The sequence below is a fragment of the Leptonotus elevatus genome, chromosome 13 (assembly GCF_054856555.1).
Source record: "Leptonotus elevatus isolate MCC_2025b chromosome 13, RoL_Lele_1.0, whole genome shotgun sequence".
In the NCBI taxonomy this organism is placed as follows: domain Eukaryota; kingdom Metazoa; phylum Chordata; class Actinopteri; order Syngnathiformes; family Syngnathidae; genus Leptonotus; species Leptonotus elevatus.
In genome coordinates this window covers 629,244-656,793 of record NC_141251.1, presented here as the reverse complement: position 1 = coordinate 656,793, position 27,550 = coordinate 629,244, and the positions used below count along the sequence as shown (strand labels likewise).

General features: G+C 44.3%; 2 protein-coding genes and 1 long non-coding RNA gene across 4 annotated transcripts; 2 read left to right on the top strand and 1 right to left on the bottom strand.

Annotated features, from left to right (window-relative positions):
- Positions 1-229: 229 nt before the first annotated feature.
- On the top strand, positions 230-22,652 carry LOC147163380 (bone morphogenetic protein receptor type-1A-like). 2 transcript variants are annotated; one of them, XM_086092838.1, is made up of 13 exons: positions 230-458; positions 7,004-7,076; positions 13,947-14,182; positions 16,887-17,049; positions 17,448-17,550; positions 17,858-17,957; positions 18,041-18,125; positions 18,328-18,463; positions 18,562-18,754; positions 19,009-19,306; positions 19,393-19,568; positions 19,706-19,836; positions 19,907-22,652. In XM_086092838.1, exons 3-13 carry the CDS (start codon positions 14,116-14,118, stop codon positions 20,030-20,032), a joined length of 1,578 nt encoding a protein of 525 aa, XP_085948964.1. In that variant the 5' UTR covers positions 230-458; positions 7,004-7,076; positions 13,947-14,115; the 3' UTR covers positions 20,033-22,652. The 2 variants fall into 2 exon arrangements, with proteins under 2 accessions (XP_085948964.1, XP_085948963.1); XM_086092837.1 differs by lacking the exons at positions 230-458; positions 7,004-7,076 and having other exon boundaries at positions 14,101-14,182; positions 18,038-18,125.
- Positions 22,653-23,338: 686 nt separating this feature from the next.
- rps27a (ribosomal protein S27a) lies at positions 23,339-25,238 on the bottom strand. The gene is made up of 6 exons (XM_086093610.1): positions 25,154-25,238; positions 24,978-25,042; positions 24,585-24,639; positions 24,094-24,179; positions 23,589-23,720; positions 23,339-23,524 (listed from the first exon to the last, which is right to left on the bottom strand). Exons 2-6 carry the CDS (start codon positions 25,023-25,025, stop codon positions 23,375-23,377), a joined length of 471 nt encoding a protein of 156 aa, XP_085949736.1. The 5' UTR covers positions 25,026-25,042; positions 25,154-25,238; the 3' UTR covers positions 23,339-23,374.
- Positions 25,239-25,479: 241 nt separating this feature from the next.
- On the top strand, positions 25,480-26,674 carry LOC147163378 (uncharacterized). The gene is made up of 3 exons (XR_015096953.1): positions 25,480-25,784; positions 26,366-26,527; positions 26,636-26,674. It is a non-coding gene; the product is annotated as an uncharacterized LOC147163378 (long non-coding RNA).
- Positions 26,675-27,550: the final 876 nt, after the last annotated feature.

Genomic DNA, 27,550 nt, shown 5'->3' with positions numbered 1-27,550 from the left:
GTGTCGCTCACGTTAAAGTGTGACAAGTCTGACTTCCGTATATTTGCAAAGGCAAAACTTGCGGGGTCCTTGAAATCGAAGTTAGAAGCTCCTGTATCTTATAAGATGATCACGAACTTTTGTGTGGCTTCTGTTCTATTGTTGCGGCAAAGTAATGATTGTGCAGTCTCGCGTTGCTGCGGAACCGACCAGTCAGTAAACCACGCGCGCGCACGGGCACGGGCACATGCACACGCACACGCAGTCAACGAGGGAGCGAGCGAGCAAGAAGCAGCAGAAGCAAGTTAGCAACCGCTTGTTGCTGGGATAGCGCAGAAAACGCTGGAATTTGACTCCAAGTCCTTTTTGGTCTCTGTTGGGAATTTTAGACGTTTTATCCACTGACTGAAAAAGAGTCCAAGAGAGAGGAAGAGGGAGAGCGGGAGCGAACTAGTCGTCGATGACACGCGACGAAAAAGGTAAGACGACAGTCGTCAACTTTTTTCTTTTTTTTTTCTTGGCTTCGCCTTGTGGGTGCCGTCTATTTGTTGGAAGGTAATCAAGAGAATCGCTCTCGTGTTTACAGCCAACCCGGTTACTAGGAGATGATTTTTTCCCCCATTCAGGTGTCTTTAGTGAATGTTTTCATTATTTGTCCCTTCCACATGTTAGCAAGTCTGGTGATTTGATTGTGCAAAGAAGCCATAAAATCACTCGAAAGCTCGCGCAGCTGAAGAGATTTTCCTGGGTGTTGCTGCCAGGTGATAGACGGAGCCCTTCGGTTGCCGTCGTGGGGGGAAAAAAAAGTTACCCTCAACTTTTATTGTTGCCACACAGCTTCGCAGTTATTATTTTTTTCTTCTTATTTTAATTCCACGAGAATCCCCTTTCGAGTCGATACTAACACGTCAATGAACAAATGGGATGTCGAAGTTTGCGAAGTCTTATTAGCCGCATTCCTCAGCTAGCTAACGTTTAGCTCAACTTTTCCTCCTCATCTTCTGCAATGATAACATCTTTATCATTAACTCGAACCGTGTACAACATTTTCACCCCTGGAACCCGAACTGTACAAACAACCCACAATGTTAGCTCGTCCGCTAATATAAATGAGGGGACTTCTATTTTGATAATTTCACAGATTAAAAAGAAAGGAAGACCTTAGTCTTTTGTTAACATTTGTTTTTACACGAAGGTAGCTGTCATTTCAAAATGAGGGTGGAAATAAACAAGAACTTTAACAAAAATCGAACAACAATGTATATTTCCACATTGTTTTACCTTCAGATATTCAGATACTTTCTGAATATCTTCAAGTGCTAATTTTTATTCATTAAATTACGCATTTTCAAGTGTGAAAATGTGTTTTCGTTACCGAATGGAAGACTTGAAAGGGCATAAATGTAAAATGGACTTTTTGACGTGCTGTATCCAAATAGTTGTGTGTCTGGAATGCCTGGCCATCCATCAAATAGGACATAATGGAAAAAAAAAATTAAGTACATTTTGAGTAATCTGACCATTTGTGAAAATATGTCTTTGAGTAATCTCATGTCAATTTTGCCCACTTGTGGCATTGCTAGGGGTGTGAATTGCCGAGTACCTGGCGATTCGATTTGTATCACGATTCATAGGATTCGATACCGATTAATCCCGATATAAATCTATAAATTGATTATTGCGATCCCCCCCCCCCCCCCAAACTCAAATTTAGAAAATATAAATCAGTATGAAAATGTATTTATTTATCTGAAAGCTCAGGCTTATAACTGAGCCACTGCATTTAACAAACAGGTTACAGTCTGTTTCATGTTTGAACAGCACTGAAATAAAATATTAGGACTTAATGGTCCATTAATATAACATTCTTCCATGCTTAATGTGTGAATCCTAACCCTAAGTAAGAAGTTTTGTTGAATATTTCCATTAAAAAATTGATGTTTAAAAATCGATTTGGCCGCAAATTGAATCAATTCGAGAATTGCGTGCTGTAATATTGCGATGTATTGCCAAATTGATTTTTTCTAACACCCCTAGACATTACAGTGGGGCTAATTTTGACAGGCCTAACCCATGCTGAGTTTTTGGGCCAATGATGTGATCAGGTAGGCTTGGACAAATTCCAGAGAAAAAGAGCCACTTTCAAGCACTGTATGCTTAAAGCTAATAGGTAAGCAGAGCTGCAGTGTCCGCACACATTAGCATCAGCTGCATTCAGCTGAAATAAAGATGGCTTCTAATTCTACACCTGGGGCTGTGCTTCTCACACAGATCCCGCCCACTGGTTTCCAATCTAACGAAAGCTGCAATCCCCATTGGCCCAGAGCAGATCCGCCCCTAAACAGAGCCAATTTCACCATGGTGAGAAATATAATTCAACGGAATCTATTCTCTGGTTATTTTGACATCTCTTTCGCCATCTGGGAAGTATTTTAAATGGAATAAAAATTCATAATACTGCATGCCTTTTAACATTTCTTGCATTTGCTTTTTGAGTCACATGACTCCCACACTGACTGGATACAGCCATTTTGGAGCATTTTGACAGATTTTTGTTTTGTTTTGTCTGTTTTTTTGTTGTTGTTGTTTTTTGTGGCTGATGACCACTCAAGTGCTTGCATCTTCAAGGAGAACAGCATCAATGCCTTCCAATGAAAACCGTTTAAAGCGAGGAAACTCGTTATTGGAACTAAATGTTTTGAGTGTAAAGAACGACTTAAGGTCATTCTTGGCAATGCTTTATTAGGAACACAAGTGAGTGAAGAATTGTAGTTGTACCAGTGTGTCACAGCTGCAAATTCCATGCAGAGCGCACGCACGCACGCACGCACGCACGCACGCACGCACGCACGCACACACACACACACACACACACACACACAAGTATTTATATCACACTAATAAAGGAAAGAATCTGTGCGTGTGCGTGTGACCGTACGTGTGGTCTACGTCATAACTTTTGTGTTTTTCTGCAAGCGAAATTTAGGCAAATATATCATTAGGGCTAGGCGAGAAACCGAAATTCAAGATCAAAATATATCGACGTGATATGGTCAATATCAATTCAAAATGCTCTCGGTAAAATTTCTACAGGAAAAAATTAGAAAGCAAACATTGTGCGTACATTTTGACCAAATGTGATGTCTCACATGAAGTTTTGTTCGTTGAACGACAACAAACAAAAGAATTGTGTCCTTAATGGTGACCAGAAGTGTATTTAAATAGCTGCATGGATGGTTAGCGTCAAAGAAGGGGCAATTTATTGATGTGTCCGCAAGGGAAATGGACTGTTCCATGCGAGGGAAAACACTCACTTGATTGACAGTATTTGCCTTGAGAGTTTTTATTGACATACATTTTGATGAACACATGCTAGTCATGCTAAGACTTAGCCATTGTTTGCAAACAGCACGTTTCTTTTTCTACGTGTTATGCTTGCAGTTTTCATTTCTTCTTCCTTTCTCCATCTTGTTGGGCTCGCTGTGTGCGTGTCCGTCTGTGGGAGTTATTCCTGCATTTTTTCCCCCCCTCCTTCTTCTGGGCTGCCTTTCCTTGGAGCGCCTCCAAATGCTGCAGGCTGCAGGATCGCATTACCCGCCATGCAGTCTGGAGGCGCTACGGCGAGGTGGCACAGCAGCAGCGGGAGGAGGAGGGAGATCAGGTTTCACATCACCAGCACTCTCCTCTGTCTGCTTTCCTCCCCCTTCCTTCCCATTTCCTCCCCCCCTCCCAGAGGAACCTGGAGACAGAGTGGCTGAGCCGGGGAGGAAAACATGCGATGCCGCCGCCGCCTCCTCCTCCTCCTCCTCCTGCAAGTCTCTCCAATAGTGCAGAGGTTCATGGTGGTGTGCTGTCGCAGATTTAAAAAAATCAGCTCCTTTATCATCTTTCCTTCTGCATGTTTGACGAAGTAAAAAATCGCAAATTGCGCTCACAAGGCTTGCTTGGGTGCTGCAATAATACTTGCCATAAATCTCTTATCGTTGAAAACAAAAGAGTGCATATTCATTTGTGCATATGGACACTTGTTTGCAAAAACCAAAAAGGTGTTGGGATTTCAAGTTGTCGTTTTCTTTTAACTGAAACTCTGTTACAACGTGATCATCGAACAGCGAACAGGCATTTACAGTGGACCCCGCTCAATATAATTGCCGTGGTTTGCCTGAAAACCGCCTACAAATAAGTTGGGGATCCAGTTGAGAAGTGCAAATAAGCAGGGGATTGATGGGAGAGGGAAAGAAATCAGCAAATAAGTTGGGGTTTGTCACTAACGTGGGATAAGTTAACCCCCCCCAAAAAGCCGCAAACGGACCGGCCACTTAATTAGCGTCACGTCAGATATCCAACAACTTCCTGCTTCCGTAAGTGAAGTGTCATGGCGGAATTGTAGTCCTGTTAGCTGAAACTGTACAGCTGTGATCTTCCGTCTTGCATCTGACTTTTAATGGCTACACGTTAGCAGAAATGGATATTAGCAACCCTGAATGAATCAAATAAACATACAGTTGATGTTTTAACAATTCTAATTCAACCAATTCATTTGCTTTGACCTTATTAAAAACAGATTTGATTTTCACCTTACACAAATCCAAAGTAACTTCACTTCAGAGTTATGGCAATACTTCGTTTTCATGTATTGGTGGAAGTTTTTTGTTTTAACTTGTATTTTTTTTTCCCTATTCTTATTTTAAGAACAATTATCGTTTTGGTGATGTCCGCCACAGCGCACATCCTTTCATGAATGTTGGAGCAAACTGCTGCTGCTGCAGCAGCGCGTGTGTGGACAAAATGAGCTTGATAAGGAAGTGTTTGGCTTCCAGTGAGCGGCCAAAAGAAATCCACCTTTTGATGAGGGCGAGGACAAGGACGTAGTTGGACCAGCTTGCTGTCTTTGTGCCTCCTTGTGATTGGAAATCTTTTCCCAAAAAGCACCTATTTTCACGCGATTGTTATCATGTCAATGTTCCGTGAAGCGTGTTCTTCACTCAAGTTCGCATGAAGCAAATCACAGACGGGAAATTTGAACAGGATTCCTTTTATTTACGGAAACTTCACGCTGGGCCTTGGGGAGAAAACTCTATCAGCATTCACGATCGCAATTATAGCGCAGAGCAAAAACGATAACGGTTATCTGGTGCCCAAAAAAAGGTTTGGAGTAACATCGCCAACCTATTTTGTACATTTGAAGTTCTGTAGCTGAACGGGAGCAAGCAAAAATGAAGACGACGGCATGAAGTGGACTTCAAATGAGCAAGTCTGCAGTGATGTTGATGATGGAAACGACTGTGAAGGTTTGAAGCGGTGCCCACCTTGGCGGACATTCTTACTTTCCCAAAACATTTGAATTCATTTCCATCTGCGGCGTCCAATGTTGACTTTTAATGTTATTGATCGTGGCTTTAAATACTGGCATGCAGTGAATAATTCAGACGCGCTCGCCACACTGGCGTCTCGCTGACCTCATGACTGAGACTGCATTGATCAGCACTTGTGTATTTTCAAGCGCACGTTTAGGTGCCATCTCTTTCTTTGTGACCAGAATGAAACAATTCTCAATTTGGGTGAGGAGACGAATCCATATTGTCCATAATTAGTTCCACTTTATTGTTGAGAATCATTTTTTCCCATCGTCTTTTAGTGTTAAAGAGCACGCCCGGATGTTGGGCTCATCGTTGACAAGGATTTTGGCAACCCTGATTGGTGCGCTGCACTCGCCCCTCTCCATAAGTCTCCATAAGCCCTCACCTCTGACCTCTTGCAACGTCAGGGGGCACAAGCAAAACCTAACTGGCCAACCTGGCTCCACCTCCTTATGCCACTCACTCAGCCACGCCCATTAAAGGCACACATCCAACACAACTCCTACACAGCAGTTTAACTCTTTACTTGTGTGATTGTAGTACCAAACTTGTGTCCATTTTTTTAAAATGAATGCACATTTTCATGTGGGCTGGAACAGATTTATTTTATGGTAAGGCAATTAAAAATAGAATCTCATTTGCATTGCTGACCTGGTTAGGCGATGAGACCGACCATTATTGACTACAACAACCAATAACTTGGACCTGCCCGTAACCGACCAATCAGTCAGTGAGATGGACCAGTAGCTGAAATCTTGCCGCTTGCTAGCTCAATGGCAGGCTTTGTTCCACATGTTTGTCCGTCGTTGAGCAGTTGGATTGCACATGCAAATTGTTTGTTGTGTGAAAATATGCAGACGAGCGTTTAGTTTAGTGTGTCTGCACGCATTGTTACATCATTTCAATGTCTGCACTTTTGACAAAAACAAGTGAAAGTCACTCCTTTTTTCCCCTCCAAGTCACATGGAGCAGAGAAGCGATGTCAGGCGACTTTGGACTCAACCTATCAGCTGTTAGCTTAGCAGCCCTGTTATCTTGGTGTGTGTGTGTTTACCTCCCGGCCCGCATACTTCAGTCATCTTTGCTTGTTGACGAGGTGACGACTGGTTTCTCTGCTTTCTCATGGCGAGCCGCACGCCTTCTTCCAGCGGCACCTTTTGCTTTTCCGCAAGCTGAAGGAAACATGACTACAAAAAGATGGCTTCCAAACACCAATTTATGTCAAATGTTATGTCACTTGCTCACCAGTAGATGGGCTGATGTGTGACATGTTCACTGCATGCAGACCTAAGATATTCTCTTGGCTCTTGAATGCTCTGAACCAATGGCAGGACAGCTTTTTCATGTTGAGAAAAAAACAACCAACTTAGGTATTGGTGTGGTATCGGCCGATACAGGAAAGCTGGGTATCGGAATTGGTATCGGGGGGCTAAAAAAAACGGTATCGGAATAACTCTAGTGTGAGCGACTTCCATTTTCTCCTTGTCGTGTCTATAAAAACGAAACGGTGGCCCACCTCGCCGGAGCTCCTCCTTCCTCTTCCTGCTTTGTCTTCTTCATCCAGAGCCGGAAGTAAACTTCTTTTTTTTTATGCCAAATGTACATGACAAGCAGCACGGTCGTGAAAACATGACTCAGCTTTTGTGTCGCTCTCGTCCTGACAGTTTGCTCTGATGTGACCCGCTTTTCCCATGGAGCCTTGCGGCAACATGCTACACGCACGGACACAGCGCTCAGGTATGCACACACACACACACACACACACACACACACACACACACACACACACACACACACACACACACACACACACACACACACACAGAGCATGTCTCATACATGCACAGTCTGTGCACACACAATGTCATGTAGCACACATACACGTCACAGAAAGCGCCATAAAAATCGAATGCATTGTTATTATTATTGTTGTGAATTGAAGTTTCCTGTATGTAGGATTTTGCATCCCCTTTGCATATATACACATTAACACAATCTTGGCACAAATGCACACACGTTACAAATGAGTGTCTCATACACACACACACACACACACACACACAGTAGACACAGTCATCCTACTCACAATGACATCATGTGCTCACATATAATATAAAAATGTGACCCTCTATCTTAAATTGTGCACATTTTAATGGCTTGAACACCCCCCCCCCCCCCCCGCACACGCACACACGCGCGTCATATTTGTGTGGGCTTCACAATACGTGTAGAATTTTGAATGTGGTTGCATGAACACTATGTACCCCCTGAAAATCCGACCCTTGCCCTTTCATGAGATTAACCCTTGATCCCAGCAATGACGGCAGAGATGGCCAATCAGGAGGCTTCCTGCCTTTTTAATTGCAGCCTCTGATTGGCTCACTTTGCCCATTGTCTGCTTTTGATTTAGAACTCAGCAGGAATCCCTCTCACTGCATCGTGTGTGTGCGCGTGTAGCTGTTCAAGCCATTGGAGGTGCACAATGATGGCAGATCGTGTTTATTCTTCAATATTTTCATATTTGACGTGAGCACATCATCATTTCGTGTCACCGTCAATCGGGTCCAAAATGCTGCACTTGGTTTGTTTGGATCAGGTTACCACTAACTAGATGTTGCTTGTCCTTTGTTTGCAAATAGTGTGCTGTGGCTGTTATTTCCTCAAATTGTATTATGCGGAACCCAAACATGGACACAACATTGTGGAGCGACCACTCATCTCCACATAGCGTCATCATATCTTTACTGCTGCTTTTTTCCGTTAGCAACTGACTTCAAACTGATGATGAACATTCTTGGGAAAGAGAGACGTTAATTAGTCTGAAGTGGATGACTTGCTATGTTGTGGTCGGGCGTCTATCGGAAGGCAGCTTTTGTTGAAGGAAATGCTGGATTTTCTGTTCAAATCAAGCGGGTCGTTGAGTGCAATTTTTGTCGACATTCTGACTCGAAATGTACTCTGAGACCTTCAGAGGCGGCTCGTCTGCGCTCCAAATCACTCCCATATGTCCCGCAGTGCACACACACACACACACACACACAAACGCACACTCACGTCTAAGCTTCATGATTTCAGTCTCAAAGTATGTCAAGAGTTCCCTATGAAAAGATCATAAGCAGAAACATTGAGATGAATGATGGAATGTGATGATCTCCATTTTGTACATATGATTTTGTGCATACTTTTTTTTTTCCTACTCTTTCAGGTGCCATTTTCGAACATTAAGGGCTGCACACAATTTATGAAAAAAAGTATAACGCCACCAACCACCAACAGCGAATTATGTCTTCTGAGCACTTGTATATTGTTTGCTTTGGGTTTTTATTCCATTTATTTCCCCTGAACTCACCTTAGTTCATTGGGGGATATGTTGCAGACATGTTAGGTAAAAAATCTGTGACCTTTCCCACTCACGGTTGAAGTTTACTTTAGATTTGCAGCAAAGAATCGATTCATCAAAAAGAAAGTCAACAGAATAATCAAGTTAAAATAATCGTTAGTTGCATAAAACAAGAGACTTAAGAGGTTCAATCAAAACAATCCACTTGTTTAATGCTAATGTATCATTTGAAATGACAAAATAAGCATAGATATTAAGATATTGTTAACCCTTCTTGTGTGTCTATTTAAAAAAACATCAGAAGTTAATAGTGCGATATTGCGGAGAAACGACAATTACAAAGTAAACGGTGTTGATACTCATTCAAATCAAATGCAGCTGGTGTCGTCATCTTTTTTTGTATCAAACTAAAGCTAATGTTTAGTTGTTAAGACATTTTCATCGTGGGACTTTCAAATCATTTGTCAGTTTTTCTTGTCACACGCACGCACGCCCCCACACACACGCACGCCCCCACACACACGCACGCCCCCACACACACAAGGACCACCAAGTGGTGTGTAATGTTGACTCTGAGGCCTGGCGTTAGCTTCTAAGGCGACACAGTGGATGAAACCATGTGGCTATTCCTCACACAGTCCGTTGGCTGACTGACCACACACACATATACACACGTCCGCTCTCACACATACGCCCACTCTCACACACACACACACAGCAGTGTGTAGTGTGCCGCCTACAATTAGAGTGATATTTTAGTTTGGCGCATCTGGCCGCCTTATTGTTGTCATTGAGCAGCTCAGCTGAGACACAAAGTGTCAAAATATGCAATGGGAGGTCACATTTAATGGACAACTTGGAGGGGTTATGAAGGACGCTTTTTTTGTGTTAAAGGGTGAACATGAGTGTCAACAAGTGAACTTTGTACGAACATTTGGCTTGTGTGTGTACGTTCCCCTGACGGCGCGTGTGATTTATGATCATATTGCTGCCTTATGGTGTGCGTGGCTTTGTTTTACGGCCTCGCAGGAGGACAAAGGCAACACTGTGCCTCTGATGGACAGACCTGGCTGCCTGTTACTATGGCGATTACCCTCATTAAAAACACCTCCAGGCCCCCAAGCCACGTCATAAGAATTGATGGCTTCTTCTGCTCAGCAACACACACTTTGATATTTGTTCATAATCAATAAAAAATACATTTTATTTGTTTAAAAAAATAAAATTGGAAATCAGCCAGGAAAATCTTTTTTAAAGAGTAAGGTTTTAAGTTCTTTTTTTCCAGCGTCTGTGGCGTCTGAGGAGCTCTGGGAGAGCGTTCCGCAGACGGGGAGCAGCAAACTGAAAAGCCTTGTCGTCATTTCATTTGAACAACACAAATGCATTCACTCCACATGACGTATGAGTGGCCCCGGTGGATGCTGGGTAATTAATTTCTGAAGCGTAGAAGACTCCAGTCAACTTTTTCTCTCGTTTTGTTTTTTCTGCGTAATCTACTGCATAATCACTTCATTATATTGCCCCTGTGTTTTATTATTGTATATATGTGCAACAGTCAATTGAATTTGAAATCAGGAGTGATGAAAAAAAGTGACCGCCCAAATATACAGTAGACCGACCGCTGCTATTGACGGGGGATAGGGACCGGTTGGGCCGCCATCATCGGCAAAATATGTCACACCAATTATAATTGCACTGGAATACTTTACATACTTCATGTACATATAGTTTAAGTGCAGATACACAGCCAATAAGCCATTTCCACAAAACACAGGGATTGATAAAAACATTGAAAAACAAATCCGCAAATAGTTTAATCTGCGGATGACCAACAGTATCTGACCATGGATTGAACAAGCACATCAAGTTGAATAGTCACTTTACTTTTGATTATTAAAAAAAAAAAAAGAAAGTGTGTGCTGGGCAGGAGCTGACCCCTAGACTTTGAGTTTTTCACCGGCGTCCTAAATGCTAGGTGATGTCTGCAGATTGTATCCGGAACGGGTGGATTACGTTGAAGATGATGAGGATTAGCTGGCAAGGAGGAAGAGAAGGCACGCATGAGGAGTCTCGGGAATTGCGGGTATTCTTATGCTAATCTCCGGCCGCAGATGAGGCGCAGAGAGCGGCCCAGCAAACAATGGCGGCGGAGCCAGGAAGTCTGGCCTGCAGTCTCCCAGGCCTCGGAAGGCACGGCGGGCTGAGTGGGCGCCCGCACCATTGCTGGCCTGCTGCTGCTGCTGCTGCTGTTGTTGTTGTTGTGACACTCGGGGTCCCGCCTCCCCCAACAAGATGAAGAAAGTGCAGGGAGATAAGGGAACAACTCAAAGGATTACGTGGGAGGCACATGCAGAGAGAACAAGTTGCATACTTTACTTTCCCTACTTGAGAATTGAAGAAGCCTTTTGGACCAAAGTTAAAACTGCAAACAAGAGTCCAGTTGATAAAACTCAAGTTTTGTGATTTACCATGCACGACCTGGAAGACTGACAAACTGCACATGCGTGTGACATGCTCCAGCATGGAAAGCAGTTTGACCATTCATTCATTCATTCATTCATTCCACATGCATCTTCAATTCTATGGACTGGTGCACGCTTTGTCCTCACTAGTAAGACAATTCAGCACACTAGTAAAAATCTTTCTCCATTACTAGTGCCACTTTTGGTCTACTGTTCATTCAATTCATAGATTTGTTTGGAAAGTGTGCAAGGACCGACAATTACCCAATTGTGAAGCTACCGCACTTGTTTTATTTTTTATTTGCCTGTTTATTGCAAAAGTTGCACCATGTGACGCACCAACATGCACTGCTCCTCCCATAATATATAGAGAAATTGAGTTGAGTGATCAGCAGTGATCCAGCACAATTGTCTCATGCCTACACGCCGAAAAACATTGCTCTGTGGATCGACCACTCGGGTGAGTGCCTCGTTGTTCGTGAGTGCACGCACTTCATGCAGAAAATGATGTTTTTAATCATTGAAATTTGGCGGGGTTGTTAAGTTTGTATTTTTGTTTTTCGGCTCCATATTTTTATCGGAGTTTTCACACAAGTTAGCTTTTAGTGATGGAGGAAATAGTGGTGAAAGTGTTTCTTGTTTTGTGCAGAAGGACATGAGATAAGATTGTCAAATAAGATGGTTGTTCATTCCATTTTTAACGCCCAAGCAAAATTGGTTGGCGTTGGCCCGCCCCTCCACCCGACGATCCCAATCTCGGTCATTACACGATTTATTTGTGTAGTGCGCGAGCTGTCTGCCTCGGGCTTGTTTGTTTGGACTGCCACTCTTTTTCCAGAACAGGAAGTGGACCTGCATTAAGTCTGATTATTGATGTCTGGACCTCCACGCCACAGCAGCCGCTCGCCATGGAGGTGTGTGTGTTTAAAAGGTGGCCATTATTAGTACACCACAATGCTGTTCGTTGTTTTATGAAGGTAACAAGGTGATAGTATGACATCATCAAGTTCACTCAAAATCCAACAGGTCACGTCATACGCATTTTTAGATAAAATTGTCCACTGAAAATCCCTTTGTGATTAGGAACTAGCAATTTTTTTCCTTTTCATTTCTCCCAAATGTGTCTACAGTATCGTGGGCTATAAATAGTTCAGGTGATGAAAACTGGTTTTGGAGCACAACTCCCAGAATTGCCCGCATGGACGCGACTCTTTCAGGAGGAAGATGTGGGCGTGTGATGGTCATGGCCGGGTGCCCGCTTATGTGGTGGACAGGTGGCTCCACACAACAATGGCTGCTTTCATTCTCACAACCATGTTAAGGAGCTAGCGCCATGCCCTTCACCTTGCTTGATTCTTATGGACGGGTTTGAGCTTTCCTTTTGTTCAGGCAGATGCATTTTTTCCCCCCCCAGTAAAGAAATCCTTTACCTAGCTGAGTTTTGCTGTGCTGACAAAAGGCCGCAGTGACAGCTGAAACTTGTTGTGCGTTTGTGGCCGTATGTAGAAGATAACGTGCGCGTGTGATGTCGTGCTACTACGACACTGTTTTCAAAGGGAAGTGGACGTAGGATGGCTTCATGGAGGAGGCGAAGGTTGTAGGAGCTGGAATCGGCTTCCTGTTTGGTTGCACGGTCCTTCCTGAACCCGACTCGTCTCATTAGCACTTCTGAGTGTGTTCTTTTTGCGCCGGTCCGTCTTACCTGACCACGTTGTTGTCCACTCGTGCACCCAAACAAACACGCAACATCATGTCCGATGTTCTTCTCAAAGTGGGAATTCTCTCACACACACACACACACTGATTGGGACCCCTTCCCCAGCCAAACATGTGTGAAAAGTGGGTCACAGGTCCGACCTCTTTGTCCCGCCCTGGCAAATGGAAAGTGACAGACACGCTGGACATTGCCGCTAATTCCTTAACACAGGCACGCACACACATACATACACATTCATACGACTCCCCCACTCCTCGTACCAACATCCACCAACCCCCTATCGGCGCCCCCTAATTGCGATATGTGGTTATTAGAGCTGCGCCTGTAATTGCGCAACATCTTGGACAAATCATTTGGTGTAGATGGGAGGTGGGGGGTGCCTCATTCCTCGTCACTTTGCTGCAGTCACACCAGTTGCGAGGAACAAGAAAAGCAGCGTGAACGTCACCCGCCTTGAACATACTTCGTTGACTTGATTGTTCTCTCCAAATTGAAGCCTTCCAAGCAAGTTTCACATGGCAACATGAAATTTGGTAGACATCGTTAATCATGAGTAGACCCACAAAAAGTCTCTTGAAGCCATGCCTGAAAAGACACCAAAAGTCAGCCATTTTGGTTTGAAGTGCTCGTTTTAGCTGCATTTTGGCCCTTCACACAAATATGACCATTCAGCATAAACATTTGCTAGACGGGTCTATCATGAGTAGAGTCTCAGGAAGCCATGCACATAAAGATACAGGAAGTCTGCCATTTTGATTTGAAGCATTCCTTTTTTCCAGCAACTTTGGTCTTTTTCAGGCTTTCTTCCAATGTTTTGAAAATTCAGCTCCTGATGCCATTTTGACTTACCGACGCGAAATTTAGCAGACATGTCTATCATGAGTAGACCCACAAAAAAGTCTCATGAAGCCATACCCAAAAGGACATAGGAAGTCTGCCATTTTGATTTGAAGCAGCCTTTTAGGGTCTTGTTGGCCATTTCCAGGGCGACTTCAAAGACGAGTTGGTGTGAAAGTCAAAGTCTTGACATAATCACAAACTATTTCTACGTCATGACTTAAATGTGAATGTTGTGTGTGTGTGTCCAGTGTTGCGAGTCCAAAGAGCCAGCCAGCCAGAGGAGCTTCTTCTCATCTTGTGATAGCAGACAAGCAAAGCAAGCATCTGCCGTGAAGCCCCGGGACCCCAAAGTTGCATCGGGAACGGCGGTAGTGTCCGTCCCGCCTCGCTCCAGCGTCCGTCCAGTCACGCTGCAGGATGGGAGGGCTCCTGTTGCGTCTGGCCGTCGCGGCCGCCACGCTGATGATGGTCCTCAGGGCAGAAGGTACGAGCAACACGCGACGCCAAGCCTCGCGCTCGACGCACTCTTAGTTATGTCACGCATAACAAAACAAACCAAAGAAAAGCTTTATGAGATAAACAATTTAGGGGGGAAATAGCTAATGAATGCAACTAATATAATAGACTTTTTTGATAATAAAATAATTGTTGTTCATTTGGTGTTATTTTTTTAGAATTAATTTAGTTATAATTTATGAATCAGTTGTTTAATCAAATGAAATGTATAATTTGACTGTAATCATTTCGTCTTCAGTCCACCTTCATTTTTGTCTCACGTTTCCCGCGCTCGTTGTCGACCTGGCAAACTTTCTCTGGCCTTGCGCTGCAGGAAGCTGTTGAGCCGATTGTTGCCGCTCGCACGTCCTCTGTGCACATGAACCATTTCCTGTATAACGCGGCGCGGGCTGTCGGCGGCGCTAAGCGCTCCAAACAGTCATTGTTCTCCGGAAATATCCCTCGTCCCTCCGGAGACACGTTTGCCCCTTGAAGAGGGCTCGTTTCCCCTCTTCACAACCCACAAATGGCCCATATTTCACTTTGGCCTCCATGCACAAATCAATTGATTTCTCCTCCTTTTCTATGATGGTGGCTATGTTTAGTTGACTTTAGTTATTTATGCCTCACGTCCCAAAATGGCTTTGTTTTCATTTTTTCTCATATGACACAAATGTGACGCAAAAAACAACAACCTGTTGAGAGGAACAAGAAAAGCAACTACTCTCGAGAAATCTTTCGTTTGATCCTAAATCAACTTTTAAATATTTATTGCATTTCATAGAAATGTGTGGTGCGTGTGTGTTAGAGCTGCGCTGTGACTTTAAGAGTCCGATTACTCAGCGTGCTCTCTCTGCCAGACCTCAGTCTCCACTCTGACTGACGCACACGTGCGCGCACACACGCACACACACACATTTTTTCTGCTACTTTTTCCTCCTCCATGTATTCCGAGTCTGATGCATTTAAAATTGTTGGTGTGACAAAACAAGTATAAAACACATGCAATACACATGCTTGTTGGCACATTATACTCAAAAATCTCTTTTAAGTCCCTGTAAAGGAGAAATAAAAATGTCCTGTAAGTTGGACACACTACAGAGAAGTGTATTGTGAACAACCCTGACAAATTGAGATGATTAAAAAAAAATCTGGTTTATAAAATAGGCTTCAAAATGGTGAACATTCCAAATCTCACCAGCGTTTGCGAAGAATCAGTCCAAATGCGGAGTGTCAAGTCGGACTTAAAATAATAATAATAACAATGAAATAATTGGCTCACCTGTCTTCCTCCTCGTGGTGTGTGTGCACTCATTGCAGACAACGAGGCCCTCTAAAGGGGCCATGCCAGCAGGCTTTTCAAAGGGAAGATGCGTTTTTAGGACGTCGGCATGGCTGGCTAGCTGCTTTACACGTCACAGTTGCACCACATGATGACTGATGTGAACGAGGCCGGTCAAGTTTTTATGTCGTGGGGAACTGACGACTGATGCCAGGAACTCCAAAGTGGGTCACACCTCAAAAATCAAGAAAACTCACAAACATTTCAATTCAGGACTGCATAGTTGTCAGTCTTTATGTTCGCTCATCTCTTATCTACTTAAAAATACATCTGGGATTGGACTAGATGTAAGATGACATCTTTTAAATTGTGTACGACTGTTTCCATGACGACCAGGCAGTCCAAAGCGTTTGCGCTTCAAGTCCAGACACGTCAGCGCACTTTGGTGTTGTTGCCGCCAGGAAAGCGGGCTGGAATGCGCCGTGTACAAGGAGGAGGAGAAAAAAGCGGATTGGAGAAGGAATCAGATAAGCCAGAAAAAGAACTGATAAGCAGCAACAAGACTCGCTCGCTCGCTCGCTCGCTCCTCTCTGTCCTTCTTCCCTCTCACCAAAAAAAATCAACAACAACTTTTTCCAGTCACTGAGATGCCAACTTGTGGAAGGGGAACATCATCTGTGTCACGCTTATTTGGAATGGATTTATAAATAGCACAAGCCGGGTCACATGTCCGCATGCTGATAGAGGAGGAATGCTTCACCTCCAGGACGACTCGCTGATAACGCCGTCCTGCACACGATGACATCATCAAACCTCACAATAAACGACAAGATGAGAGCCGATTGACAGCTACAATTGAATACTATATTGAAGGGCACATACAACTATGTATTATGGCAATTATTTTTGATATTATTGTCAATTATTTTGCGTGTACAAATACAGCAGTCATGGAATTTGGATTTTGATGTAGTGGCCCAAGATGGCTCCCAAAAAAGTCCACTAAACTGTCAAGTACTGATGTGGGGATTCAAGAGCAGAGATTGAGTGAATGATTATCAATCATTCATCATTCCTGACTCCCAAACCACTACAAAGCAATTTTCATATACTTGACTACATAGTGGACTCAACAAGAAACTGAAAAATACTTTCGGAGCACAAAACTTGTTGACTGCCAAAATCTTTTCAACATCTTTTCTGAGCGAGCGTCTTTGGATCCATCTTTCAAGATTGCGGGACAATTTAAGAACCAAACGTGTCGATTCGCTCTCAAGTCACCAGAGGACAAAAAATTTAAGTTTGCTTGGCGTGTTTTCTGTTCTCTGGTTCAGCAGCAGCATCACTTTGACCTTGCAAGGATGGTGTGGTCGTTTTGCTGCTAATGGCAGGTTCCGTTTTGCTTTTGCAGCCGCAGGTCAGAACCCGGACCACGTCCTCCAGGGCACGGGCGTGAAAGCGGAGGCCCGGCGGCCCGGCGACGGCTCCACCATCGCCCCCGAGGACGCCGCTCGCTTCCTCAGCTGTTATTGCTCCGGACACTGTCCCGAAGACGCCACCAACAACACCTGCCAGTAAGTCGCAGCTCGTCGTCCGGTTCGTCCGTTCGTACCATGACATTTGCCCGGAAGGACGTTTTGATTTGCCGCTCCCCAAGTGCAGGCCAGAAACTTAAAGCTTGCTGTGAAATTGATCACAAGCCGATTTGTTGGGAGGACTTCCAATCAACATCGTTGCTTTTGAGCGTCTGACAGACCATCAGCTGACCTTTTCTTCCACTCAAGTCTCATCAAACAAAAACATCTCGATACGCTTTCGTCCTCATGTTTTAGCTCGTCACTGTCGGGCTGTTGCCGTCAGCAAAATCATTTACTCATCAAGCTGTGGAAGCTGGAAAAAAATTGCTTCACGAGAAATAAATAACATTTGCCAAAAAGTGTTTTCATGCGAGGTGACGAGTGTCGTTCCTCAGAACCAACGGACAGTGCTTCGCCATCATCGAGGAGGACGAGCACGGCGAGGCCATCCTCACCTCGGGATGCATGAAGTATGAAGGATCACACTTCCAGTGCAAGGTACGCACGCACGCACACACTTTGTATCATTGTGGAGACGTCTCATTGACATGATGCATTTCCTAGCCCCGCCCCCTAACCTCAACCATCAAAAATGATTGCCTACCCCCATTCCTTACCCTAACCTCAACCATAACCCAATTCAAACCTAAACTCTAAAACCAAGTCGGTCCCCACAATGGTAGTTAAACCTGGAAAAACACGCATGTATGGGCCCCATAATGTAGCAAAGACAAAGGCGCACACACACACACACACACACACACAGTCCGAGTGTGTGACGTGCCGGTTTGCTTTTGATTGACAGGACTCCCCCAACGCTCAGAGCAGGAGGACCATCGAGTGCTGCAGTACCGACTTCTGCAACCGAGACCTGCAGCCCACGCTGCCCCCGCAGGCACCTTCAGGTACTGCTTGTTGTTGCGTCCGCCCGATCGGCCGATCGGCTTCATCCAGCCCGTCCCATCGGCCTCCATCTTGTTTCCAGAAGGCAGCCCCCACTGGTTGGCCTTCCTCATCTCCATGACGTTGTGCTGCTGCACGCTCATTTGCGTCACCGTCGTCTGCTACTACAGGTGCGACAATTACTCGGCAGCACACCACAGAAGACACACAAAACAGTACACACTGCTTAGTTTATACAAAAACACATGACAAATGATGACTTGTGGAAATGTTGCCTCTTTTTTTTTTTTTTTTATTAAAAGTAAAAGTCTTTCTCTCGTTTAGTTCCGCTGTCACATGACCATGACTGGAATGTGTTTGTGTCCATATTAGGTACAAGTGGCAAAGCGAGCGTCAGCGTTACCACAAGGACGTGGAACAGGAAGTGTTCATCCCTGTGGGGGAGTCCCTCAAAGACCTCATCCACCAATCCCAGAGCTCTGGCAGCGGCTCCGGGCTCCCCCTGTTGGTACGAGCTTGACACTACAGCAGCAACAGCACCGTTGAGCAATCTTTGCAATCAAATGAACCCGTTTGGGGTTTTTGTTCTGTAATTTCAACCCAAAGGTTCAGCGAACCATCGCCAAGCAGATCCAGATGGTGCGTCAGATCGGCAAAGGTCGTTACGGCGAGGTGTGGCTGGGCCGATGGCGAGGTGAGAAGGTGGCCGTCAAAGTGTTCTTCACCCGAGAGGAGGCCAGCTGGTTCCGAGAGACCGAAATCTACCAGACCGTTCTCATGAGACACGACAACATCCTCGGTACGCGACAGACGACCTTTGACCCTGTCAATTATATTAAGTGGCGGTTATTTGCAGATTTTCACTATTGAGGGCAGTCAAGTGGTTATGGAATGTTTTTGTTTCATCTTTTATTTTTTATTTTTATTTTTTTATCCCTGTATAGTGATTAAGGAGTAGCGAAGGAATGATGAATAATTCCAAACGCATCACTACAAAGGGATTTTTAGTTTTTTCAGAACTGTCTCGTTTGACGTGAACTGCGGTCTGTTCAGGGTTCATCGCGGCGGACATCAAAGGCACGGGCGCCTTCACGCAGCTCTTCCTCATCAGCGACTACCACGAGAACGGCTCGCTGTACGACTTCCTGAGGACGGCCACGCTGGACACGGCCACGCTCCTGCGTCTGGCCTACTCGGCCGCCTGCGGCCTGTGCCACCTCCACACGCAGATCTACGGCACGCAGGGCAAACCCGCCATCGCCCACCGCGACCTGAAGAGCAAGAACATCCTGATCAAGAAGAACGGCACCTGCTGCATCGCCGACCTGGGCCTGGCCGTCAAGTTCAACAGGTCGCGCTGGCTTCAATCGGCAATCGGCCGCTGCCGCCCGCCGTCTCGTCTGACCCGCTCTCTCTCTTTCGTTTGCTTTACCGTAGCGACACCAATGAGGTGGACATCCCGCTAAGTACGCGCATGGGCACACGGCGCTACATGGCGCCGGAAGTTCTGGACGAGAGCCTGAAGAAGAACCAGTTCCAGGCCTACCTGATGGCCGACATGTACAGCTACGGGTTGGTCGTCTGGGAGATAGCGAGACGCTGCGTCACCGGAGGTACGACACGTGTGCAACACCCACGGTCATTAGCCAACGAAGCAGCGCTGCACATATAGTTGCTTGAAAGGGGCTCTGGATCTTCACCCAGCCTAGCTACAAGTAATCAAAAGTTTCTTCATGGGGCGTGCGTGCAGGTATGGTGGAGGAGTACCAGCTCCCGTATTACGACACGGTGCCGTCGGACCCGTCGTACGAGGAAATGTTGGAGGTGGTGTGCGTCAAGGGTCTGCGCCCAACCGTGTCCAATCGATGGAACAGCGACGAGGTGAGGGCACACAGGTGCGCCACCTCCTGGTGACCGCGTGCACATCTTCACATTGTGTGTGCTTTTCTAGTGTCTGCGCGCCATGTTGAAGCTGATGTGCGAGTGCTGGTCGGCAAGCCCCGCCTCCCGCCTCACCAGCTTGAGGGTGAAGAAGACGCTGGCCAAGATGGTCGAATCGCAGGACATCAAAATCTGAAGCGGCCACTAAGACAATTTGGGAGAACAAGAAAAGAAAGGCTCAAGTCTGGCGCTCGCCCGTCCGTCTTCTCGTCTTCCTCCGGTGACGCTTTCTGTGAAAGCAACGCAGACCACTTCCTGTCCCCGTTCAGCAACTTCCTGTCCGGTTCAGGCACTTCCTGTCCTCTTCCCCAAAAAAACAAAAAACTATTTGAACTCTCTGGATTTCCTCGTCATGTTGGCCTTTGAAAATGTCTCGACCGCAGGGAGACGACCGAGTCATCGCCATGGAGACGTGAACCGTCCTTTTTTTGTTTGTTTTGTTTGTCGCTGCCACAAGCAATCTCATTGGTGGAAACCAACCTCAGTGGGCGGAGCCAATGAGGCAGGGAAAGTGGATTTCAACTATTTATTTATAACAAACGCTATTCTCATGTATGCAAACGTAAAATCATTTTATGCGTGATGGACAACAATGTTAGCAAATACGCTAATTTAGCATTAGCTCGCCTGGAAGCTAATAAGGGGCAAGTTGGGAAAATACGCTCTAAGCGCGCTGAACTTGGCGCCGACCGTTCGAAAGCTCAGTGTTGTTCAAACGTGCCGTTGGGTTATTCCGAATGCTCGCTAGCCGCTCCAACTGGTGACACGTGAAAACAGTTCAAGCACGAGTTGACGATTGCTTTGGAACACGGGTTGTGCCAAATCAACGAGCTACACACACACACACACACCCTCTGATGTTACGGGGTCAAAACACACGCAATGTTAAATGTATTCAAGAGCATAACTCAGGCTTGACAGTATTTCCCCAAAAAAAATCACATTTCCCATTTTATTTTATTTTTAGGGGGGAGGTAGCCATTTTGTTGCTACTATGTTGTCTTTACAGACTGTTTCTGTAAGCTAGCTCCTGGGAACATAGCCAACAGCATTAAAAAAATATATTCTGTGTTAAAAATCATCCCAACAAATAAAGTGTACATAATGCTTAAAACCAATTCATAAAAATAATTTTTGACGTGATGGATAATAACATTAGCAAATCTTCTGCTGTTATTGGCAAAAGCGCTAACCCTAATTTAGCTTTAGCTCAAGTTTGGGAGCAAAGCTAGCAAGTTGGAGCTACTAACGCTTTATGATGTCATGATATTAGGACTAAACAATGTGGCTTGATTAAAAAAAATTTTTTATTAATTCAAATTATTATTAGTTGACTCCCCCCACCCCAAAATAAATAATAATAATAATAGCTACTCAATGTTCTCAGCCAGTTAAAGGAACCACACCTTTTCTATTTTTCTTTTTTACTTCAAGAACATGCAAGTGCCAGCACGAGTTGTGATTAACAATGCATTTGTGGACTAAGAATGAAAGTATTTCATCAATCTCAGGGGGCCGCCATGTTGGGCAATGTCGTGTCTTCCAGAAGTCAAATCACAACTGCGCTCGCGCTTGTACCTGCTAAAAGGGCCCATTTGAGTCAGGCTGGGTTGTTGAAAAAGGATCTTTAGGAAGTGCCGCCGTGCCAGGCCGTCAGCATCCGAGGTAAGTGTGCACGTCACATCTGGCTCACCAGCTGCCGGCCGCTAACGCTGGCCAAGTATGATCCCATTTTTAGCATACCATATTAGTGATTGAAGATAATGTTGGAACAGTGTTGTGTACGATTGCGATATAAGATCAAATACCAACTTGAACGTTGCAAGTCTCATGACTGCCATTTGCTGGCAAGGCAAGCGGATGTGTTCAATGTTTAGCTTGTCATTATGCCGAATATTTACCATCGCTGTTTGTAAATATCCTCCTGGCGCCTGTAGGAAAGTGGCTATGTTTTAAATGTCAAAATAAGTGTACTTTTTACATTTAAATTTACAGCATCATATAATTATTTTTTTTTTAAATCCACATTTAAAATGTAACAAGTTTTGACAACTCATGTTTAGTTCCCTTTATTTATTTTTTATTAAAAATCATCCTGACACAAAGTGCAGCCAGTTAATGGCCCAGCCTTGAAACAAACCAAAGTTAACCCAAACGTTCATGTTAGTTGTCCCAATAATTTAATACGATAACGAGCAAATGGCTAACTTGTTTTTATTCGCTAGCAGGGCCAAGCTTTGGCTCCTCCCACTGAGTTTTCATACGTCCAATCTGACTCTTGTAAATGTTTTTGTTGTTTTTAACTTAATACTTTGTTGAGCAGGAACGTCAACATGAAGTTTTTGTTAGCTCTTGAGGCGATGGTAGTTTAGCATACAGAATATTTAGGTCGAATGATTCAATTTAGACTGAGCAAATATTCATGTTGATTACCTGACAAAATGAAGTCACTTTCGGTAAACAGTTGATTTGCATCCACTTCCTCGTGCGAAGCTGCGCGAACGACGTTTTTGCTGGAAGTGTGATTGTTAAATGTCAACGTGTCCCTTGAAACTTGCTCAAATGTTTTGTCGGCTGAGTGACTTTTGTTTTTTTAAGAGGTTTTTCCTCTTCTAATATGCAAGAAGCCTTGCAAGGAGTATAGAAATGTTTGTTCTTTTGTGCCTTATTGAGTTTACCAAGAAGAAACAAAAAAAGTGTATACAGTCTGTCCAATGTAACAATTTTAAGTAAATAACCTTATTTTTAGTACTCAACTGCTTTGTTTTCACTTCAAGCAAATTCACATTTCACACTTTGTCAAAGTACTTGACGTCACTGAAAATCTTATATTGTATAGTAAGTTGTAACTGATGAAAATGAATTGATTTTCTGGCCAAACCACAATTTGGTGAGCTAAAAATGATTTGGTCACAGCGCCTCCTGCTGAACATTTACATGCAGCGCAGAACTCAAGTAAAGCGCCATCTCGGCGGCGCGGTGCATTATGGGTAGGCCGCTTCGGATCCAACGGAGGGAACTCCGATTTGGAATGTTTTTTTATTTAATCTAATAATTTAATGATAAACATAGTCACCAAAAATCTAACAAAGACCTTTTCTCATTCGGATTGTTGTAGTCGCTGGCCATGGTAAGCAACTGTACGACAGCTCCAGTATTTGTCATAACATTTAAGGGACAAAAACAACCATAAATTGCCACAAATGTTCACCAAAAATCAATAAAAACACATTTTCTCATTCTGATTGCTGTAGTAGCTGGCATTGCTAAGCATGAAAAAAAAACTCATTTGAAATGGTTAAAATATTAAATAATTCTCCAGAAATTTTATCTGCGCCATAAACGTGTGCACTTAAATCAAAAGTATTTGGAATGTCATGATTGGATTTGTGCAAGTGAGTATTCGCGCAGCGGGCGACAAACGAGCGAGAGACGGTTGAGGTCGAAGCAAACGAACTTTTATTGAACATCTACGAGCCTATTTGTCCTCACGCTTGTTGAAGCAGTAAGTGAGGCAACACTTTCCGCAGTAATGGCGGTCAAAGTGGCTGGCCATGAACACGCCGGCGCCGCACTCGTCCGCTGGGCACTCGCGCCGAAGACGGTGGATCTTACCGTTCTCGTCCACCTGCCGAGACAAAAATGTCAGCCGGGCGAGCGTCGGCCGACAGAAATCGCTCGAGCGCGCTGACCTTGTAGTATTTGAGCACGGCCAGCTTGACCTTCTTCCTCTTGTGTTTGTTCTTCTTGGGGGTGGTGTACGACTTCTTCTTCCTCTTCTTGGCGCCGCCGCGCAGCCTCAGCACCAAGTGGAGGGTCGACTCCTACAAACACGGACGAGTCCAATTTCACATTCACGCGTGCGCACTTCAAACGGATCACATCAACAAAATTACAAAGTCCTTAATTCGGCAAATAGTTCATTTATAAAATGCTAAATGCATGCTACACAAAACAGTTACATGCGTGTACATTTTTTTTCAAGTCTCTAAATTTCATTCGCATTTATGTACAATTTTACCCATGTTTTATTTTACTTGAATGAAATATCTCCATTTATGTTTACGTTTCTAACTCTGAAATTCCTGCAATTTGGCAACTAAGGAGCGCAATGTGATTGACGTGAAGCTCTTTTTCGTGCCGCTTCAAGTGGAGAATCGTTGGCAAACATTTGTCCGAGGAGCGAACGCGCGTCACCTTCTGGATGTTGTAGTCGGACAGAGTGCGTCCGTCTTCCAGCTGCTTGCCAGCAAATATCAGCCTCTGCTGGTCAGGAGGAATTCCTGCATGCAAAATTCAATCAATGAAAAAAAGGGTCAGAAACGCACAAAGGGGATGAAATTCACAAGACCAGTCCTGAACACGCCGAGCTGATTTTGGACCAACAAACATCAGATACAACCAGTGGTGGAAAGTTGCTATTACAAGTGTGTCTTATTGTAATTTAGTAGTTTAAGGCTGACTCAAGTTTTTATCAAGTTTTTTTTTTTGCTGTAAATGAAGCCAACATTCATCCGTGCTACTTTGTGGTAAAAGTAAGACCATCACTTCTGTGCACTTTTACTCGCACCTTGGCCCAGCATCAACATGTCAGTACTTCCTGTTACGAGATGTCGCGTTCGTGTCTTCGCATGACATTTAACGAAATGCGACTAAACTTAAGAAAGAAGGCGTTGGAGCAAACTTACCCTCTTTGTCTTGGATTTTGGCCTTGACATTTTCGATCGTGTCTGACGGCTCAACCTGTTCAAGAGAACAACAAGAGTCAGGCGAGTAAAAAGCGTTTCACGAAGACAATTTTTGACATCAATTTTGCGCGCTTCTGTCGACTTTAAAAGCAACATGTCAACAACTTGTGCCACTTTTACGCTAGCTGCACGTGTTTAGAAGGTTCGGCTAACTAACAGCTAGTTGCGCTTAGCGTCGGCAAACATGCTCCGAAACCTTCTCAACTCGACTCTGCCTGGCGCTCAATAACAACGAGAGCCGCTAAACACTAAATGAGCGAGTAGTGATGCTTCCATGTGTTCTAATGCAGACATTTTGAGAGTGCGTTGAAACGTGGACACCGCCTCGCTCACCTCGAGGGTTATAGTCTTCCCCGTGAGGGTTTTGACGAAAATCTGCATCCTGGCGCCCAATCCACCTAGACGGAACAAACACAAGACGGGTTTGCGCTGGCGTGCTTGCTGTAAAATATTGCAATTTGCGGAGAATATTCAATTAAATCGGGAGCGCCATGTTCCTTTCGGCTCACCTCAAATGGCGGAGCAGCAGAAAAGAGGGCCCTCAGCTTCTCGCGCGGGGTTTTCTAACACACTTTACACGGGCTAGGTGCCCATTGCGATGCCCGATCAAAAAACGCCCCCTCCCCCTCAAGTTTTTATTTATTTATTACACGTTTATGTAGGTAGGCTACTTATTTGTTCAAATGTGTTATTTCATAAGTGCTAATCATTTTTTAGATTGATCTTTACACTATAAAGGTAAGCATAGAAACGCTGGCAGTGCCGTCTTCCACAATGTTGACACGGGAAAATTCGCAACGAAAGAAGAACGTCCACAAAAGACAAATACGTGCTTATTTTCACGACATCGGGGACGACACATAAAAGCCGAACGTGTGTGGCCGTTGAACAGCGATTACAATATTTGACGTGACTTTTAGGAACATGAGAAACAATACCCGCAGTGTCCACCCGGGAGCGTAGTTTGATTTTGACAAATGAATGGCAGATGAACAGCAGGTGGCGCCAATGTTCATTCAGGGGTCAGAGGAGCTTTCAAAGGAGATTCCAATGATTCACACTCAGTTTCCTTTGATAAATATGAAGACAATTCTGAATGTGTAATGTGTAAATGCACTGGCCAACTTGGTAAGATTATAGGTGTGTCATTTTTGTTAAAACGTTTAAACTTACCCCCACAGCTTTATCCTATTCTTAAAAGGCCTGTATCATAAAATATCTTACTACTGAGATGTTTTTTGGGGGCCTCTGCCTTCTTTACATTCGATAAATGTCGCCCAAGATTTGTAATGTGTGACCTTGGTCTAGTGACAGGTCAAAGTCATGGTTAAACTGTGATATGTATTCTGTCGGGCGTATCAAGTGTTCTGTAGTGGTGTAAGGTGAATAGCGGAAACACAGAAAAGCCCAATTCGATCGTGACTCAAATTGCACGAACAACGGTGTCGCTCATTGAATGACCACTTTTTTACTGTCAGCTAAATGTTCACTTCAATCCTCATTAGTATCGATACTAGCATACATGTCGGTCTTATCAGCAAAACGGATGCATTTAACAGTTAATCGGTGATCATGTCGTGTTAATCATCAATCAGCCACGGTTCGCCAGAAACGAGCTGGTTTAGCAGCTAACAGACAGTGCTAGCATCTAGCTAGTGAGCATAATGTAGCAACCGACATGGTTAGCAACTAACCGAGGGAGAACGTGTTACATTTTACAGCTACACATCATGTCACACAAATGTTTCCAACGTGGGACGAAGAGCTGAAAGAGTGACGTGGAGACATGACACAGCAAAGTGACATCGTGGAAATGTGCTTTGTCATGCTGCTGCTGCTGCACTGGCTTACTAATCAATAAACGTCATTGGAGCCAAGCCATTGTGAGTCAGCATGAATATATCTTAGTTTTTTTCTTAATGCTTTCCGCCAAAGAAGTCAATCAATGTCATTTGCTTTGATGGTTTTTGTTTGTTTTTGGTCTTTTGCAGAGGGAATTTGATTTCCATGGCAGTGGTGAGACTGGTCGCCGGTAAACAAACAACCTTTTGGGGAGTGTGTTAGCTCAGTGTGTATTTCATACACTGTGGTGATGACACAAAGACTTCTGTGTGTGTGTGTTGGGCACTGATCTGAATCTATGACTGGATAGTCCATAGGCCAAGACTTTTGAAGTTGCGAGGCGGCCATATTGCTCCTCTCAAGATACGTTTCTCGCCATACGATCCTATACATTTACGGAATCCAAATTGGAGACCGTTTGAGACGTACTTGGTCGAAACAGCTTGGACTTCTGATGTTTTAATTTTGTTAACAAGAGGACTTTTTACAACTTGCCTTAAATACGTGTATAAATAATATGCTTAATGATGTTTACAGGATGAAACTTGTATATTATTATTTTTTACTTGTTAAAAAATAGTAACCACCCCGCCACAAACTTGCTAATGTGTTCCATCTGCTCGTCGCTAACTGTGTCTGCTAAGTGCTAAATGCTACACTATGTTGCCATTTTCCTTTTTTTTTCGTCACCTGCATGTCAAAACAGTGAGTTTGTAAGTAAATAGTGTGAAGTGTTGCTAAGCGACCGGCGCTGTCCGAGCAGCTGTCGTCATCGTCGGACTCCGTTGGGCCAGACTAAACATAACTTTGTGTGTCAGCCTGCGACAACTGTCACACAAACACACACGGACACAAACACGAGGGCGCGATGAATCATATTTAGTTTGAAATCAAGCAGAGGTTTTTAAGATGCAGATAAAGTATATGTTTTGACTTACAAGTTGGATTTGCTCGATGGCCAAGCTCGTAACTCAATGTACTCATTTTTAACCATTGAAAAAAAAATTGGCAAGCCGTTCATCTGGTCCAGCCTCCTGTTGGCAAATCCTTGAACCGGGATTGAA

Excerpts from the sequence above, each read along its gene's own strand:
- LOC147163380 (XM_086092837.1), top strand. The coding sequence starts at position 14,116 with ATGGGAGGGCTCCTGTTGCGTCTGGCCGTCGCGGCCGCCACGCTGATG. Across the intron at positions 17,050-17,447 it reads GCCACCAACAACACCTGCCA|AACCAACGGACAGTGCTTCG; the intron begins GTAAGTCGCAGC and ends GTCGTTCCTCAG. Across the intron at positions 18,126-18,327 it reads ACCGTCGTCTGCTACTACAG|GTACAAGTGGCAAAGCGAGC; the intron begins GTGCGACAATTA and ends TGTCCATATTAG.
- rps27a (XM_086093610.1), bottom strand. The coding sequence starts at position 25,025 with ATGCAGATTTTCGTCAAAACCCTCACGGGGAAGACTATAACCCTCGAG. Across the intron at positions 24,640-24,977 it reads GGAAGACTATAACCCTCGAG|GTTGAGCCGTCAGACACGAT; the intron begins GTGAGCGAGGCG and ends TCTCTTGAACAG. Across the intron at positions 23,525-23,588 it reads CCGTGCTCAAATACTACAAG|GTGGACGAGAACGGTAAGAT; the intron begins GTCAGCGCGCTC and ends TTGTCTCGGCAG.